This window comes from Heterocephalus glaber, unplaced genomic scaffold (genome assembly GCF_053883595.1).
Source record: "Heterocephalus glaber isolate CG9 unplaced genomic scaffold, H.glaber_assembly_v1.0 deba00001532, whole genome shotgun sequence".
NCBI lineage: Eukaryota > Metazoa > Chordata > Mammalia > Rodentia > Bathyergidae > Heterocephalus > Heterocephalus glaber.
In genome coordinates this window covers 15326112-15345069 of record NW_028258330.1, presented here as the reverse complement: position 1 = coordinate 15345069, position 18958 = coordinate 15326112, and the positions used below count along the sequence as shown (strand labels likewise).

The 18958-nt window shown below is 37.1% G+C and overlaps 1 protein-coding gene across 5 annotated transcripts in view; it reads right to left on the bottom strand.

Moving 5' to 3' along the window:
* Hao1 (hydroxyacid oxidase 1) overlaps positions 1 to 18958 on the bottom strand; it is a 142214-nt gene that overhangs the window by 72081 nt on the left and 51175 nt on the right. For 3 of the 5 annotated variants that reach the window (XM_004840807.4, XM_087188674.1, XM_087188676.1), the window contains 4 exons: positions 18856 to 18947; positions 12269 to 12427; positions 12090 to 12159; positions 8202 to 8950 (listed from right to left, as the gene is read on the bottom strand). In XM_004840807.4, coding sequence (XP_004840864.2) covers positions 8880 to 8950; positions 12090 to 12159; positions 12269 to 12427; positions 18856 to 18947 — 392 coding nt within the window. In that variant the 3' untranslated portion in view covers positions 8202 to 8879. Of the gene's footprint in view, positions 1 to 8201; positions 8951 to 12089; positions 12160 to 12268; positions 12428 to 18855; positions 18948 to 18958 lie in introns of those variants that run through there. The other 2 variants (XR_015441968.1, XR_015441970.1) reach the window with 2 other exon arrangements.

The following is an 18958-nucleotide window of genomic DNA, read 5'->3' as shown; positions in this document are numbered from 1 at the left end:
AAATTGGAACACAGCACATACCTTCGACCATCTTATGTGACCTCCGAATCCTTTATTTAAAGAGGGGGTCATAGAACTGGATCAGGGAACATAGGTGAATAACATCTGACCATATAATCCAATGTATTCCAAACAACTTTAAAATGTAACCGTGAAATTTTAATAAGTAATCAATATCATTTGATAGTCATCTACTAAAAACTTGAAATCAAAGAAAGTTAAAATGGTAAAATCTATACTTTACAAAATCATTCACCTTGATAAAACATTTTCTTTTTTATTTGCTTTAAAAATCAAATATAATTTCACAGTAGTGATTTATGATCATAAAACACTCATGTATAAAACGTATTTTCTTAAAATTTTTCATTAAATATTGTAATTTTAAATTTACTCAATTATGTACATTTCAGTAATTGCTAAATTTGATTCTAAGCATATGATATGAGCTGTCCTTTTAAAAGCCTGTATAATATCTGACTAATGTTCTTCAATTAATTTAACATATATTTATTGAAAAACTACAATTTTCTAAACAAGGTACTGGTAATACAGCAAAAAGGACATGCAGTCCCTTCTCTTATGGGCATGTCAATCCATATTAAAGCACTATGGCCCCATAATTTTTCATATTATCATTTGTTTAGTACTTATGACAACATTGTGTAAGTTTATCCTTAGGGTACTTAATAGCATGTAGGAGAGTAAAGAGTCAACCCCCAGACTATGCACATCCTGAAAGCACACTTGATTTTCAGGTACCTTTACCATGTGATTTCTTGCCCCAAATGCATGCAGTGTGGACAGGACTGGAATTAAAGCTACATGAATAGACAGAACACAGCTGTGGACCACTCTTTCTATTGTTCTGGACACTACATTTCTGTCAATTCACTAAAGGATTAGTAAGTAAATGAGTGATGATAGGATCCAGGTCCCTAAATTAAATATTGAAAGTACCAAGAAGACCAAAAGAAGAAGTATTCCATTATAGAGAGAGTGTTGTCAAGAGCCCAGAGACAGGGAGGTAGCTCCTACTTCTCCATTCATCATGCCATAGCCTTGATGGTCAGAAAGATATCGAAGGCATCTGAGCAAAGATGAAAGTCAAAAAGCTTACACCTTTTTACTCCTTTTATCACCCTCCACATCAAAGGGTTGAAAAGTTCTTCAAATTATATGTTGTTTTAGAAACTGATATGTCATTATAAGATAGCTAATAACAGATATAATTATTAATTTTACTGAATTGTTTCAATAGTGCAAACAGGGTCAGAGTATGAGCATTTTCTGATATATTACTGAATTTCATTCCCAACTTTCAGATTCATGGAAGCAAAACTACAAATGAATCTGGACTGGGAAGTCATACTGACTCATATTGGGTAGACTACTGAGAATTCCTTGTTTATGTTTTATTTTGAACAAGATTCAAACAGTCAGAGGAGTTATGAGAACATAAAATACAGTGAATTTGATGTAAAGAATTTGAATCTCATGTAAATCCTCATCGTCAGGAAAATAAATATTTTTGAAAGTTATTAGACACTAAGTAATTACAATGAATTACACATGCTGATACCTTTTATTGACATGAACCCTTGAAGAACATTGAAAGTAGAAGTGGTGACAGAGGATGTATACTAGAAGGGGAAGAGATGCTCATTCCTGAGCTCCTAGAAGAGGACCATTTCAAATGCAGATGTAAGAATGGAGATGTGACTAAATGGTAGAATGGTTACCAAAAGTGCACAAGACCCTGGTTTCAGTCTCCAGCACTGAAAATAAAATAAAATAAAATAAAATAAAATAAAATAAAATAAAATAAAATAAAATAAAAACCAGGGGAGGCAGTGCACACATGAACTTTCTATGCCCTGTTAACCACTCCCTTCCTGAGCGACGCCTGACCACTAAAGCACTGCCTGGCTTTCCAAAGATATTCCTTTCGGTGCATTTGTTTGCACTTGCATCATTTTCTCCATCATTTGCCTGCCCAATAAAGGATGGACAAGAGATGGTGAAAGAGTGGAAAGCCAAATAGTCCTGGGTAAATGGTTAACAGACCTAGAGTAAGACTGGCCAAAAACATCTATGCAAAACGAAGCTCCAGGGGAAGTCTGTGAGCACCATTCTGATTGTGTTTACGTGACAACAAAGCATCTGTTCCCTTTAGTGGAAAGTAGACAAATTGTTCATGCAGCTATGCAGACAAAACCACCAGTTGATTCAATGACTAGCTCTTCAAATTTATGAATTCTGCTGTTGTCTTGGTCTAATCATAAATATTTAAGAGGTGCACAAATTAATTTTTGATAGATTAACAGTTTACTACCAGGTGCGGTAGGGCACACCTATAATCTCCATACCTAGGAGGCTAGTATTATTATTCTACCTACATAATGTAATATAACTTTCAAAATCATATTCTCTCAGTGAAGTATCCACTCGGTGGCTCAGCTATGCTATGAACTCAAAACATTAGACAAAATTTTTGGTTTCTTCCCAAAAAATCATAACTGAAAAGATTAATAAGAAAACAAACAGCTGCTTTAGATCAATATAGTGTTTTTCTTCCAAATAATTTTAAAATATTATTAAATTTATTATTGAATAGATTTTCTTGCTATACAAAATGACTTACAAATTATATTAGATTTATTATTGCAATTTATCATACAACTAAGAGCCTCTATAATGTTTTAAATCAGAAAGTTATATAAAAAGCACTTAGTGTGATTTGCACGAGGCAGCCGTATAACAGAGATGGTCAATTCACACCAGTCTGGAGTGTGTTAGCTTAACTTTCTTTAGTGCCTAAGATTGTTCTCAATATCTGTTCTATTCAGTACATATCCACTAGCTACATATGACTACTTAAATTTAAATTAAATAAACTGAAATTGAGTGAAATATTTGATACTAGAGTGCCTACTAGCCACACATGGCTAAAAGTTACTATACAAGACAGCAAAGGCATAAATATTTCATCATCACAGAGCTGGCTTATATAACAAAAATCACTAAATAAGTTTGTTATTTCAGAACAAATGTCCAACAGTTTATAATATCCATTGTTATTAAATCGACATAACACTATTTTAAGAGTAACAAAAAATGCAGGGCTATGTAAGATAAGCTAATATTTGATATGAGACATGTTTGTTTTGGAGTAGGCATGTTTCTATTTTAAAATTTGGAGTCGTGTGACATTCAGCATTATCTTTGCTGGAATTAGTGAAATCCAAAGATAAAGAAACAGGCTTTATAGACATTTGGGGATTTGTGGAGGGGAGATCAGGTTAGCATCAAAGACAGACAAGTAGGGTAGTCTCAATTTCTCCAGAGCAAATTCAATTCCAGGAAACAATGCAAAATGTCTTCATAATGAAAGCAAGACACCCAAGTAGTAAACTCATCCAAAGTGTCATTCAAGTATAAAAGCATCAAGCAGATTTTCAACATGCACAAACTCACAGAATACAGCTATCCTAAAATCACAGATGGCCAACGAAATCCAGAGAACCAAGAAGTGAAAACATATAGGAAGGGCCAGAGAATGTCAAGGCCATTAAACTGATAGCAACCACTGGATTCATTTATGTGACAACTAATATGAAATAATTTGGGAAATTATCAGTATAGAAGAAATGTATTGTACCACACCAATATAAAAATAATGTCAATTTAACAAGATAGGAGAGAAATGGCAGAAAGAGGAAAACACAGTAGGTGTGAGAGGCTAATTACTTCTTTTTTATAGAAATAAGTCAACTGACACTCTGTAAATTTGAAACATGCAGATGCATAAATAAAAAATTCTTTCAACCTCTTAAATTTCCATGATTTTAAAATACATTGAGCATGCAATCTTAAGCTGTACTCTTTTTTAAAAGAAACATTTACCTTACTTTTAAGAATTTTTTCACTTTCATTTTTCTCCTACTAAATACAAATAAAAATAAATTGAAGATTTTACTTACATGCAAAATTTATTATGTAATACAAACAATTCTAGCTAGCTAGCTCTTTATTGGATGTGCATATCAATGTCTGAGATTATACTCACCTAATAAAAATAAGTTACCTCTGTGTGGTAAAATCTATGGGGACTTGTATTTTTACTCTGTTCAATTGCATAGGTTTGTTTTGATTTTTGGTAGCGGGGATCGAACTCGGGTCCTTGTGCTTGCAAGGCAGGCACCAGAACCACTGAGCTAAATCCTCAGCCCTAATTGCATAGGTTTTGAATTATTTTCTTAAACAATTTTTTTCTAAATAAACACTCAAAACAAAATGCATTTTAGAACTTATCCTATTCTCTTTCCTGTTAATAATCATTGTTGATTAGATTTTCCTTTAAATGTTGACCTGTAATTCACAATACAAACCTCACATAGTTCTCAATGCTGTGTTCAGAATGATCCAGTGAGGTGCTTACAGCCAGGTTATCCCTGACCTTCATTAGGTGAGTTTAATAAGGAAGCACTAACATAATGCAAAGGATTTTGTCATAAATGAATATCCAGAGAAGACGCCACTGTTGGAAACAAACTCAGGGCTTTGACTGTATTGGGAAACCAATCAGCTATAAAGATGGATGACCCAGCCAGAGAAGACAGGTAGAAAACTAAGCCAAGCCCTGCTCCCCAGTGATACAGAATCGAAAGAACTAAATCAAACATGAAAATCCAAGCCTTTGTTTTGTCATTATTCAGGATCCCACAATTCTTTATTTTTAGAAAATCCTAGAAATTTTTCTGTTGAATCTATCCTCCTTTTGTAAGTTCAGAAAATTATCAGTAGAGAAACAAACAGAGAACTATAACTTTTAAAGTATCTTTTTATTTCCCCCAACCAACTCTGGTCAATTGCATTAGGGAAGACTGAAGATACCTATTGCTCAAGTTAGATTTGGTTTAGACAGGAAGTTGCATCGTTTAAAATAGGTAAGATTTCTCATCACATAAACATATCATTTGGGTTAACATTTATATTACCTAAAACAAACTCTTGCTCTGGTGTCTTTCTATAACTGGCATGTGACAGAGTGCACACTGAAGCAAATATAAGCTCAGAAAGCATCCTCTGTGTTTATGTTATAAGAAATCTTCAGACTTTCCTAAACAGACAAACTTTACTTTGTTGCTAGGCAACTGACATGAAACAGTCCATTGGACAGTAAATAAATTATGAATTTTACAATGAAGAGAAAAGTCCTTGTTTGAGAACAAGCCACAACTTCCTTTCATGCTATCGTAATCTACCACAGCCTCCTAAAGCTGTTTCACAAATACCAATGTTTTGGCAAGATAAACAAGCAAATGAATAACACAGCAATGACACAGATGGCATTTGTAAACTGTATGCTAAGAAGCATCAATACCATTGCATTCATTATGACAGGCCTGGGAATCCAGATCCCCAAGTCTGATGGAGAGAAGGAAGTTTACTTCACACCCACAATTTTCCAGGTAGCAGAACATAAGCAAGTTTAAACAAAGGAGATTCTGGCAATTTCTTTTGGCGGTCACCCACCACTGCCACAGATCTCAGGCATGATGCTATGTAAGGGCACAGAGTAATTTGAACATCTGTTAGAACAAGATGTTTTAGAGGGTGAGAACTCGGTGGCTCATGAGCCAGATGTGGGATGCATCCATGTAACACATTACCTACTCAATGCTCAAAATGTTAAATATTTGCTAAAATTTAAAGTTGTTGCAAAAAATCAATTTGGTTAGCTTTTCTGGAAAAAAATCACAAAATAACACTGAATTTGTATTTCTACAGAAATCAGTTAGAAGCTGCTCTCAGTAGAAAAGCTGGAAATGCTCCAAACATCTGCCAATAGGCGTAGAGATAGGTAAGTATGGTATATTCCTATAACAAATTTCAAGAGACCAATTAACAGAGGTAGCTACTGATACACTCATCACATTGAAATATCTCACAAACACTGAGCAGAGTAAAATAAATATTAAAGTACTTCCTACATGGCTCCACTTATGTGACATCCAAGACCAGTCAAAATCTGTCAGTGGCAATGGAGCTGAGCATAGTTTATTTCAGAAGGAGGAAGTACTTTGAGAATGACAGAAATGTTCTATATCTTAAAATGGGAAGGAGCATGTGGGCATATATGTATAATTTATTCAGCTATGCCTTTAGACTTGCGCACTTTACACACCTGACTATATGTACGTTATGCCTCAAAAAGAAATAAAATTCCAAAGAATCTATTGCCAAAAAGCAACTGGTGTTTTTAGGTGGAACATGCCCTCTACCTGTAGGCCACATACAACAGCTGGCTCAATCAGCTGGCTAAATCAGAGTCTATAAGGATGGAGCCCAGCAATCCATTTTGATAGCTCTCTAGGTAGTTCTGATGCACTCTAACATTTGATAAACCTTGTTCCAGTGCACTATGTACACTAAATAACATGCAAGGGAAAGCAAGTAGCATAAATAAATTGTCCATTCCCTGTTGCCATAGCCCTCAACATATATTGACAGACAGTAAGGAGATAGATATGTTTAATGTGATTTAAACATTACTTAATGTATACATATTGAAATATCACCTGGTACTCAATTAATATCTATTATATGCATGTTTTTATATATTAGTTTAAAATAAATTATTTAAACCAAAGAAAAATAGTAAACTCAGGAACGGAAAAGTGGGTTAGCTGGCTTAATTGAAGAACTTTTGTCAAGTTTAAGTAACAAAACTCCTGGAAAGGAAAGTGCAAGCAGCACACTCCGTTCCTGTTTTAACCATCAGTTGCCTTTGGTTTTAGCATTGTTGCAACTGGATCCAAGACCCTCTTTTTAAAAAATTAAAAACAAGACATTGTTTTGATAGTGAAAAATTATTGGACATAGAGCATTCAGATATATCGTAACTCTGAAGATACAAATGGAAATCTATATGCAAGAATGCATGCCTCAGGAACTCATAAAAATTATAAGAAATTCACAAATTAAGACTAGTTCTCCCCATTCTCACTGTAATTTGCATGAAACATTTTTTGTCGCTCTCCATCTTCTGGGTAATCGTGAACATTTTAGGAAGGCACCAATCAGCCATGTACTTTGATGTAGTCAAAATGAACATCCTGTGCCAGAATTGAGGGAAATTGAAGAAATTGAAGTGTTCCTTATTATATATCTATTTACTAGTATTAATATTAACTGTAAAAACATAAAGCAATTATATGACAGTAATGCTCTATATTTATATTTTTTATCAGATTAAGTGATTATTTTTAGTCAAACTTAGATACAATTTTAGAATGAAAATTTATACTTATGTCCATGTTATTATTTAGGAATTTCCTAGAGATGGTGGCAGAGATGGGCTGAAAAGGAAGGAATAATGAAACATAATAATAGATATACTTTAAAGTAGTGATTCTCTCAATGATTTTATTCAATACCTCCCAGTGGTTGAAAAACAAGAGAGACTGTTAAAAGTCAACTTTAAAAATATTTTGAGTATCAAGTTTACATTTTATTTGTGAAGTGGTTGACTTGGGGATAAATCTCACAGCTGTGTGACCACTGGCTCATGAACATGCCTCTGATACAAGTCACCTGGGCTCCGTATTCAACACAGCTCTTCCCTTGGTGCTGGTGACTTAATGTCCTTAATAATGTAATCTCTGAATGTGTGTTTTATTCATGAAGTTCAGTGAGATAACAGAACTTGTGTTGGGAGCTTGGAGCTTTGTGTCACACATCACCTTCCACCCTTCCCCCATGTCCCCAATGTCCTACTGGCTCAGCCACCTGCTCTATAATGGCAAGAAGGCTCAAGGCAATATGCAGGGCAGTACCCCCAGGCTCTTGGGTAGGTTCATACCTGGTCTCTTGAAGGGTTTCCACTTCCCCTTACCCAAAGAAATGACATTAAATAGAAAAAAGACACCACTACTGATTAAGAAAAATAGAAAAGGATTTTGTTACTTCTTTCAGTAAGAGGGGCAGACATTTTCATGGACCCATTTACCATGCCCCTCCCAAATTATGTAGTTGGCCTTGAATGTGACAATAAATTGGAAAGAAGCAAAGAAATAAATAACAGGATCTATGAGGAATAGGAAAATTAATGCGTAGCAGAAACAGGGTAGTGATTAGAGTTTACACATTAAAGTGGCTGAATTTGATATTGTTACAAATGGACCGAATACAGTATATTCTTTCTAAAAAATGCTTTATTTCTTCTTGATTAAGGTAATGTACACCATAATACATTTACATGTATTCAGTCATTTAATATGCCACTGGAAATCTCCATTTAAAGAAACAGCACACCTCAGGGTGTTAAAAAGTTAAAAGTATCTAGAAAATACAAATTACCATCCCCTATTCCAATCCAACCCAATGTTAATTCTCCATGATGTAAATCTAAATCTCATGTTGTTCCAGGCATTTTCAACCTTTTGAACCTGGGCTTACAATTTAAGAACCACCATTTTAAGAATATCCAAACACAAAGCAGGTTAGTAAACAGTGAGATCACTATCTTTTTACCTCAGTGCCCAACCTCCAATTCTACAAAAGGATATCTTTTGTTTTCTAGCACTTTAGCCTGCCAGGGGATGACGTTGTCTAAACACATTTTCAATGTTTTCTTTTTAACAGTTAATATATTTCCAGGATGCAAGTCTATTTCTTTCTAAAAGGTTCCTAGGACACCCATTGAAAAGTCAAAAGCAATGAGCTAAAAGGGATTGCTATTTTGTTGGAAAAGAACGACACCCTTTGTATCGAAGTAGGGAATTACAGACTGTGGTCACCCTCTGCACAGTGTCTCTTTGTCAAGTAATACATGCTGAAAAAAAAGAATACAGATGGGGAAATATTGTGCACTGTCAGATCTTGGAAACAGCCAAAGGATTTTTCCTCACCAATGTCTTGTCAATGACTTTCACATTCTGGCACCCTGAAAAAATAATGCATACATTTAATATGAAATGAATGCAATAATAATCAAGCAGGTAATCGTTTTCCCAAGGAATGTAAAACTTGACAAATGTAAGGTTTATGATTCAAGGTAGGCTTGCCAAATCTTATGTGGCATGAGACCATTTTTATTACCTAAACAGCCCTTAACACAAAATGACTGGCACATATTTTTATTAACACAAAGAGTGTATTCTTTCTGCCACATTTAATAGAGAGCCAGTGGCTGAAAGCTCTCTTTTAGGATATGTCTGTAGCAAATTAAAATGCATAGTGAGGATTCACAGAATGGCATTCTTCTCATGAAGGCTGTCTGACAGGCTCAGCTCAGTGGTGAGTAGAGGCAGTTTATCTCTAGAGTCCTATCTATTCAGATGATCTGAATCATATGGCTCACAGAAAAGGGATCCCTCTTTACCTTCAAAGATGGGGCAGCTGATAATTTACTCAAGGCCACTTTTTGCTGCTAGAAGTCCATTCTGAGTCAAATTCAAAACAGTCACTAAGTAATAATGGCACTTATTTATTTATTCATTCTTCCAACAAATACATACTGTTGATGTGCCAGGCACTGCTCTAGGCATTGGAAATACTGTAGTGATAAAAACAGACAAAGGTCCCTGCTTCTTGCTTCTTATATTTTAGAAGAGAAACAAATAGTACATAATGCATATCATCTATGCAAATCAATTTTAGCACAGATTGTATATGGAGGGTGATAGATGCTAAGAATAAGAAGGAAATAAAAGTAAAAAAAAGAAAACGTGAAGTTGAATGGATGGGTGGAAGATGGATTGCTATTTTAAGCAGTCAAGATGAACCCATTTGAAAAAGTACAATTTCCATAAAAGCTAGAGGGTGTGAGGAAGTTACTCATATAGACATCAAGGGGAAAAGCACCCAGAAAGAGGAGAAAACCTACAAGGATAAAATGTGTCTAATGTAGGCAAGGAGCATCAAGGAAAGTAAATGTGGCTCAGTTGGAAGAAGCAAGGGTGAAAGTAGTGAGAGCTCTGAACAGAAAGCTAGTGAGACTCAAACCACCATAAAGACTTTTATATTTTAAAAACCCCACAGGCCCAGAACCCAGAAGGAAGCTCCCCCGCCACCATCCCAGGCTCCTAGGGCAGAGAAGCTCAGCCAGTCCCAGCACCCAGAAGGAAGCTCCCCCACCTCCATCCCAGGCTCCTAGGGCACAGAATGTGAGCCAGTCCCAGCACCTAGAAGGAAGCTCCCCTGCGGCCATCCCAAGCTCCTAGGGCAGAGGAGGTGAGCCGCGCGGGTGCCAGAAGCACACCCCGCCCCGTGGAAATGAGAAGACACATAAACAAGTCTCAAAAACAGACTTCTGGATCACCTACTACAACCCCAAAGGGAAACGAGATGGAACAATCTGATACTCAACCACCTGGACTCTCTGAACTGGCAACAAAAGACTTTGATATTTATTCTATTATTATTATTTTTTTATCTATTTATTCCAAGACCCATTGAAGGATTCTGATCAGAAAAGTAGCCAAAGTTTAAAATGCTCATGCTGGCTGCTATCATCAGAACAGACTGTGAGAAGAGGTAAGAAAGACAGAGAAACAGATATGCAAGTGTGGTGGCAGTGCAGAAGGGAAGTGAGGTCAGGTTCTGATTATATTCTTAACATAGTTCCCCACTGAATGTGATGGCATGAGAACAAAAAAGAAAAAAACACTGACTTAAGATTTTTGACCTGAAAAATTGAAAATATGGTGCTATCATTTATCCAGTATGATCACAAAATACGGTGAATATTTAAATAAAAATTATTACGGTAAAAGATGCATTGCCCTTGACCTCTTTCAAAATAGTCCCCCTCAGTTTCAACTGGTCCTTTTGTTCCTGCCACTTCCTTAAGAGGTCCCAGAAGTCTTCCTTTGTGAGGGTCTTTAGTTGCATTGTCCTAGCTGCCTCGATGTCCTGAATAGATTGAAAGTGTTTACTTTTCATGGTCATTTTGACACTGGGGAAAAGCCAGACATCTCACAGAGCCAGATCTAGTGAATAAGGTGAACAAGGACACATTGAAATGTTTTTACTTGACAGAAATTGTTGTAAATATTTTGAATCAATTCAGGGCATTGAGGCCTCCAGAAAAGATACCCATGAAAGAGTACTTCCAGAACTGCTTCAGAAAGTAACAAGAATAATGGCATAAGTGTATTCAAAGGGGTTGGGGAGCACTTTGAGGGGTATTCATGGCAATATGCCTTTTACTGTAATAACTGTTTTTAACTTAAACATTCACAATATGATTTGTAATACTTCATAGATATTTAGTGTTCCTGAAATGTCCACATATTAAAGATTTGGTCACCAGTCTGTGGTACTATTGGAAGGTGGTGAAAATTTTAGCAGATAGAACTAAATTGGAAGTATTTGGGTAACCAAGAGTGTGCCCATTAAAGGATTATTGGGCCTCATCTCTTTCTCTTTCTCCTTGCTTCTGATCCACCATGAGGTACACAGCTGTCCTCTGCCATGTGCTTCCACTATAATGTTCTGTGTCACCATGGGCCTAAAACGGCAGGGCCAAATGACCATGGACTGAAGCCTCTATAATCATGAGCCAAAATAAATCTTTCCTCATTATAAATTAAAATGATCTCAGATTTTTGTCAGAGCAATGCAAAGCTGAGTAACACATAGGTTATTAACATGAACTGAGGCAGGAGAGACATCAGGTAGAGCAGCTCTAATGGGGGAACTTGGGGCTGAGTTATGGATAGAAAGAGTCTGAGCTGCCACTTAGCCAAGTAGAAGTGTACCCTGGCCAGTTAAACACATGTGTTCACATGTTCTGAGATAAGAAAGAGCATGATGTAGCATTCATGTTTCAGGTACCCTTTCTCGTCAAACTATCCCTAATGAGACTCAAAGATGGATGCTAAGTGCCTGCAAGAGACTATGCACACTGTAGAACCTATTAGTTCAGAAAGTGCTCTTAACCAGAGCTGTCAATATGAACTCAACTTCAAATTTAATGTGCCTGAAATGATTCCATCTTCTTAAATCCACTTCTCTCCACCAAAGGCTTTGGTTTAAAACCATAGACAAAAAGAAAGTTTTAAATGAAAATGACAGCTCACCACTCAGTGCCATGGCCAAATGGAATTCTTCCTTTAGTATTTCCAGGACATTTTGGACACCTTTCTCTCCCTATGAAGGGAAAAGATACAAAACTATTGTGTATATCAGTGTGATTGGTTTTTGTGCATTTATTTTGCTGTTGAAGCATCCTGTTTTACATGCTTCTTTGTCCAATTACCTGGAAAGCCAAGCCCCAGATGATGGGTCTCCCCAAAAAAACAGCTTTGGCACCCAGGGCCAGAGCTTTTAGTACATCCGTGCCTTTCCTCACACCCCCATCCAGGAAGACCTCCACCTTCCCTTCCACAGCTTCCACAATTTCTGGCAAAGCATCAATCTGTGGAGAGAAGAGGTAAAAAATGTGATACTAGTAATAATGAGCTGCCCTTCAATTCCATCTGCAACAACCACCAAACCACCTGACTGAGGCTTAGAAAGAAAGAAGCTAAGTAGGTTTGGGGTTAACAGTAAATGATTTCCCTCTGAAAGAAAGAAGTACAAATGCTAGATGCTAAAAAACCAAACAAGTTCGAAATTGAGCAGCTCATTTTCTTCCAAAATCCAATATTGGTTTGTTTGTTTTTCTATTCCTGATATTTTTTGTAATCATAATTTTAAAACACTTGATCTTTGTATAACTTTTCTTTATAAAAGTAAACGAATTATCTTGTTGATATAAATTATTCTTAATTAATAATTATTTATTATTCCAAATCAATCATTAAAATTCATAGTCAGATGGTATAAGCAGTAGTGCACAAAAAATTCAAACATGTTTCTAATAGTTTAGTCTCTAATTTCTTTGTCTAACATGCTTGCATCAAGATATACATTAGAAAGGTCTCTGTAAAAATGGGTTTTGTAGGGGTTTTTTTGGGTTTTGTTTTGTTTCGTTTTTGCTTTTAAATGAATCTGACCATTTGCACCTTGAAGGTCCTTGCCTTGATTGGCAATTGGTGAAGTGCTTAGGCTAGCACTAGAGAATACAAGATTCTCATAGTGGTTCATGGGATGGATTGCATTATTCTTCCTGGTCCTTTACATCTCTTTTTCCAAGGCAACCTCACAGTTTCTCCCATTAAATAAAACAGAATTCATTTGCCCACTCTTTGATTTTGGCCTTGACCATGCACCTTACTTTGGCCAATGTTATAGTTAAAGTGGATTATCAACTTGATGAGCCTGGGAATCACCTAGGGCATTAGTGAAGCACACTTCTAGATGTATGTGAGCGGGTCATGGAGACGTGACTGTGGGGTATTTATCTGGTCCCTCACCCCTCCCTCTCTGAGACTGCTCCCCTTTACTGCTTCTAGGTCACCACGAACTAAGGGCTCCACATCCCCTTTTGCCATGATATTTTTGCCTTGGAGCCAGCCAAGCATGGACTGAATTCTTTGAAACCATGAGTCAAATAAACCTCTTCTCCTTTAAGTTGGGGGTGCCAGGTATTGTGTTCAGCAATGGGAAAGCTGTCTAATACACCCAATAACATGTGAGTACAGGTGGCAAAGGATAGTCCTTAAGTAACCTCACCTATTTCTTCTACTTACTCTTGCATGTCGGCCATTTACCATGAGAAAAGCACCCCCAGGGGGTGTTCCTCTCTGGATGACTATTCAGAAAACAGCTATCCCAGCCAAGTCAATCTGGACCTGAAACTTGGAGCACAGCAACTAACTAGTACCAGGCCTGGATCAGCAGACCACTGTTAATTCAAATTTTCAAGGCAATAAATAACTGCCAATTTAAATCACTAAGCTTGGAGCCTTTTCTTTTATAGTATTACATGACAGTATCTGACACAATTAGCTAATTTGATGTAGATCTTTGCACTTGAGAATTTAAAAAATGCTATAGGTTAAAATCTATAGAAATCATCCACATTATACCAAAATGTTTAAATCTCAAAGTCAAGATTCTATTTAAAATGTATGCTGTAGAAGCTGCCATGTACTCGAGTGTACTTTTTCCAAATAATTGTACTGAAATCACTCAAATGCTTTTCTACTTCTCCCCTAAAATTTTAGAGGCTAAACTTAAATAGAGTTTTATGTAAAAGGCTGAAAAGCAAACACAGCTACAGATTTGGAGGAAGTGGAGGCAACACTTGGCATGTGTCCCCTAAATGTTTGGCAGGTAATATGATTTTCCCCTTTTCCTTTTGGCTTTTCTGCCTTGCCAAACATGCTTTGGATCCATTTACATATGTCCCCTTACCTATACATAGTCCTTCTTTTACATTCGGGCAACTTACATCAACATATAAATGCTACAATTTCCATGTGATGATGCAAGCCATAATTAAGCATATTTCCCCATTTGAAACCAGAACCAAAGAAAAATATTAGCTAGGTTGGGTTCAATACACATTCTCAAAGTCACACAAATCAAGTCTATTTAGATTATTTCCAATAGCTAACCTCTCCTAAAAGTAAACTAATAAGGATACTTAAAATGTGAATCCTGAGCTACAAAATAGAGCCTACATTTGTAGGCTATGTCTTAAGACAGGAATATTCTGCCCATTGCTGAACATTTTCATCTTCCCATTTTTCTTTCAGTAGCTACCATTGTAGGAGGTACACTTTGCACAAAGTAATTCTGAACAGTGAAGAACGAAAAAATAAATGTAATAAACAAAAACACTATGCTATGGCCCTGTTGCTGCTACAAATCCCCAGAACACTCATTGTTAGTCTTCTGTTTTCTGACATTTTAGATATGGAAACTTTGCTCACTACAAAACAGTTGAATATATACAAAATCAGAAAAAACCATAGCTGCTTGAGTTAAAAGCAAAAGAGACAGAGTCCAAGCCACTGCCCATAAATCCTCCCTGACCCTCTACTGAGCCAACCCATCGCACTTGGCCAGGCAGCCCTGGGGTTTCTACTAGGCACACTTAGAAAGCCACTGAGAAATCCACAGAGATTAGCTCATTGTTCCCAAATGCTAAAATGGCAGCGATGATTTCGTTCCCTACAATTCTTTGCAGGTTCATGGTGCAACAGGAGAGGAGAGTGGATCTGAACTGGCCTTGTAACTGGAGTTCACTAATAGAATGTGAGAGAAGCAAATAGTCAGTTCTCAGCCTTGATCTCATTAAGCCTAGTGTGACTCCAGGAAACTTCCCTTCTTAGGACAGCAAGCCTGTCTGATGTCCTACAAGATGTGAGACAATGCAGAATCACACTCGTGAGTCCTACAGCAGGCTGTCCTAAGAGACATAGCAGCTGACCACAGGCACATAAAGGAGTTTGGCAAGAACCAGAGCCCCAAACCCCAGCCAATCTCAGCCCAAACTGTCAACTCCCAATTGTGAAATGAATAAATCACTACTGTTTTTTAGCCAGATGATTTGTTATGCAGCACAAGTCAACTGATACGTCAAGTGTTATCAAAGGTAGAATTACATGGGCCTTTCCTAATTTTATTTTTATTTATTTCATTTTTCTTCTTCCTCCCCTCTCTTGTGATGTGGGGATCAAAGCCAGAGCCCACCACTAAGCTACACTCCCAGCCCCATGGACTTCTTTATAAAAAAAAATTATTTGATCTCATAGAACACGAATTTAACAACCTTGATACTTACACAATAGAAATACTTTTTAGTTAAGAATTTTTAGTATAAAAAAACATTATATTTGTAAGTCTGAGGTAGTTTGGGTTCAGTTAGGATCAAAATGAAAGGCAAAGTTGAAAAAGAAAAATGCAGAGAATTTATATTTAGATCCCAGTTTGAGAAGCTCTAGTGCTATAGAGTTTAGAAATCAGTTTGATTGTATCATATTATTCACCCATGGCTTTCAGGCCACTCTGTGTCATATTGTTACCAAGGACTTAGTGAAAAACTCACTGTTTTAACTCTTTTGGGTATAACAGAGGCCTGGCAACCATTCAGAGATGCAGTGTATTTAGATGAACTGAAGATAAATTTCTGATCTAGGGCTCCTAGAGTTTTTCCCTATGATGGAATCCTGTGATTTATAGAAATGTAGAAACCATATGGTCCAACCACTTTCTTTTTGAAGCCAACACAACACTATGGAGAGGCTCAGACATAAAAGTCTGAGTGACCTGTTCCCCCATCTGTCACTTCTTACGAGTGGCAAGACGGGGCATGAACCCAAGACACCCATGTCAGTGCCTCTGCCATAACATCACACTGTGCCTGTGGCTCCTACTTATGATATCACCAAGCCTGCAGGACAGTACATCCTTCTGTGCAACTACTGAAAAGTGTTACACCACAGCTTCCTTCAAGTCTTTGCCCGATCACCTTAAAACTCAAATGCTGAAGGAAAAGCACCATTCTCATAAGCTGGGTCCTTTTTCACATTTCATCACAGGCCTTAAATTTGCTAAAGCATCAGGCAGAACGCAAGCAAGTGCATCCTCTCAAGCACAGAGCATACAACAGGGAGAGCTATCGTTTTAAAACAGCCTCAGAGACCACAACTCAAAAAACCCTTTTAGATAAGTTTCAATATCCCTCAGCCAGAGGGAAATAAACCACACCATTTAGATATTTTCCTTTTAAAATCTAGTTAGATTTGATTTCAGTAGATTTATATTTTATTTTTAGAAAACAAACTTAATTTGGCCCATACATTAAGTCTATGTCTTCATACACAAGTGAGGCATAAATCCAAGAAAAAGTTTGGAGCTGTGACCAGCTCCTCCACCCTACTCAGAGCAGGGCTTCACTTTCCACTTCTACTCACCTGCAGGCAACATTTCATCTCACCTAAAATGATGTGTTTCCAGCAGTGAGGCTGAGTTGGAAAGAGGTGACAAATCTCAGTCTTATGATTTTTGTGTCTTTGATTTGGTTGGTTGCAGCCATTAGTGCTTTAGAAGAAATTATGAATGTCATTTGTGCATCCAATATCTCCCTGTAACATTGACCTTGCCATAGGACTCACAGGCCTGCTCTATGGATATAGTTAAATCGACTTATTATTATGATGAAACAATAACCCACTTCTACTTGCCTGAGTTGTTTGATCTATGCTATTTCTAGTTGGAATAAATTCAACAGGTCATTCCAATTACAGACATCTATATAAATAACCATGACTGAATGGTTCTGATAAAACAGGAGATATGCTTTATGATCCTGTCCAGAGAAAGGTCACATTCTGGAAAGTCCATCTGCATTATTTAGTAATTTTTTTTAAAGTAGTGTTAAATGATACTCATTTACTTTGCCTAGATAATTAATAAGTTGACAATGTGGACTGTGATCTGCTTGGGTTTAGGGTTTTGGTTCTGGCTGGGCTTCCTCATATCAAAGACACTAATGAAATCATCTAATAGATGTCTGATTTTAAAAGATAAGAAAACTAAGATTCAGAGTAGAAGTCAATCCCCTCTGCCCCTCAGCAGTGCAGTCATACCCATTCTACTTCCTTGTCAATAGCAACCATCAAGGCCACCTACAGTATTTCATCTTTGCTTTTGCCAAAAATCAATTTACAAGACTGCTGTTAACCAAGGCTCTTCTGTTACACATCCAACAACTCATAATATCCATAATATTTCTCAGAACTCTACCAACCCTACCAGGCCCTGCAAACAGCACTATGGTCCTAGCACATTTTCCTCTTTCAACTATTTGCATTATTTAGGCTTACAACTCTAAAGATAAGGGGTCCGTGAAGGGATAAAACAGAGCTGAAAGGTACTTGTAATTCAATTTCCTCAACTTAAAGATGGCCAAACCCTTACAAGTGGATAGAATGTGAAGGAATCACTTTTTAACACCTCATCTTCAGCTTCTAGTACCCATTCTGGATCATGGATTCATTAAACCCAGCCCAGGGCACGTGTCTGTCTTCATGACTTTTGATCCATTTATATTCCCCAATTCTTGATGCCAAAATTTTCCCCAGAGCCTCTGTTGGCTCCCTTGGGACTAAATTGTTCTCTGCACAGTTCTAACTCAGTACCATACCTTGAAGGTAGTTTAATTCACTCTTTATTTACATTCTAGACTATGATTTGACCAGAACGTTGTATATAGTGTCTAAAAACCAGAGATGCACATTGGAATTTCCTGGGTAGCTTTTTAAAAACCTGGTACCTATGTGTCCCCCACTCACTCCAGGATTCTGATGCACTGATCCGGAGTGTAGCCTGCCTGGACATTGTGATTCTTTAAGGTTCCCCTGGTAATTCCAATGTGTAGCGAAGGCCATTCACAACTCAACCAGAGCAGCCCATCTGCATAAGACTTCCCCTCTGCTTCCTCCTATAACATTTCCAGGCTCCTCACTTTCTCTGCATAGATTTTCAGCCCCACCCCCCAGGAAATTCTAATCTGTTCCTCCTTCTGACTTCTTTCCACAATTGCACCCAGGATCTCAAACTCCACCAAAGCCTTTTCTAATCCCTACAATAATTTATTAGTTCATATTCTTTGGATTATCATGACTTAATCTTTCATACACAAGTTTAAATTATACCTATTGATGTACTTATGATTTCAAGAATAAGCCCTACCCACAAATGCCTTACTATTTAACAGGGACTTTTTCATAAGTTTACAAATAAATGCATTGAGTTAATTAAAAATAATTGTGTTAACAAATAAAAGTAGTTCTATGCCATTTAAAATCTGAGATTGCACATATCTGCACATAGTTTTACCTTGAGCAATCACACAAAACATACACGGAGCAGAGGCAGACACAGAGAGAGTCAAAACTGAGATGGAAATGGGAACTCCGAAAGGAAATCCCAGCACATGTAGAGACTCACTGTGGCTGGCACCCCATCGAGTTGTCGAGCCCCATGATTGGACACCAAGATCCCATCCATACCACGTTTAACTGCTTCCCTGGCATCATCACCTTGAAAAACA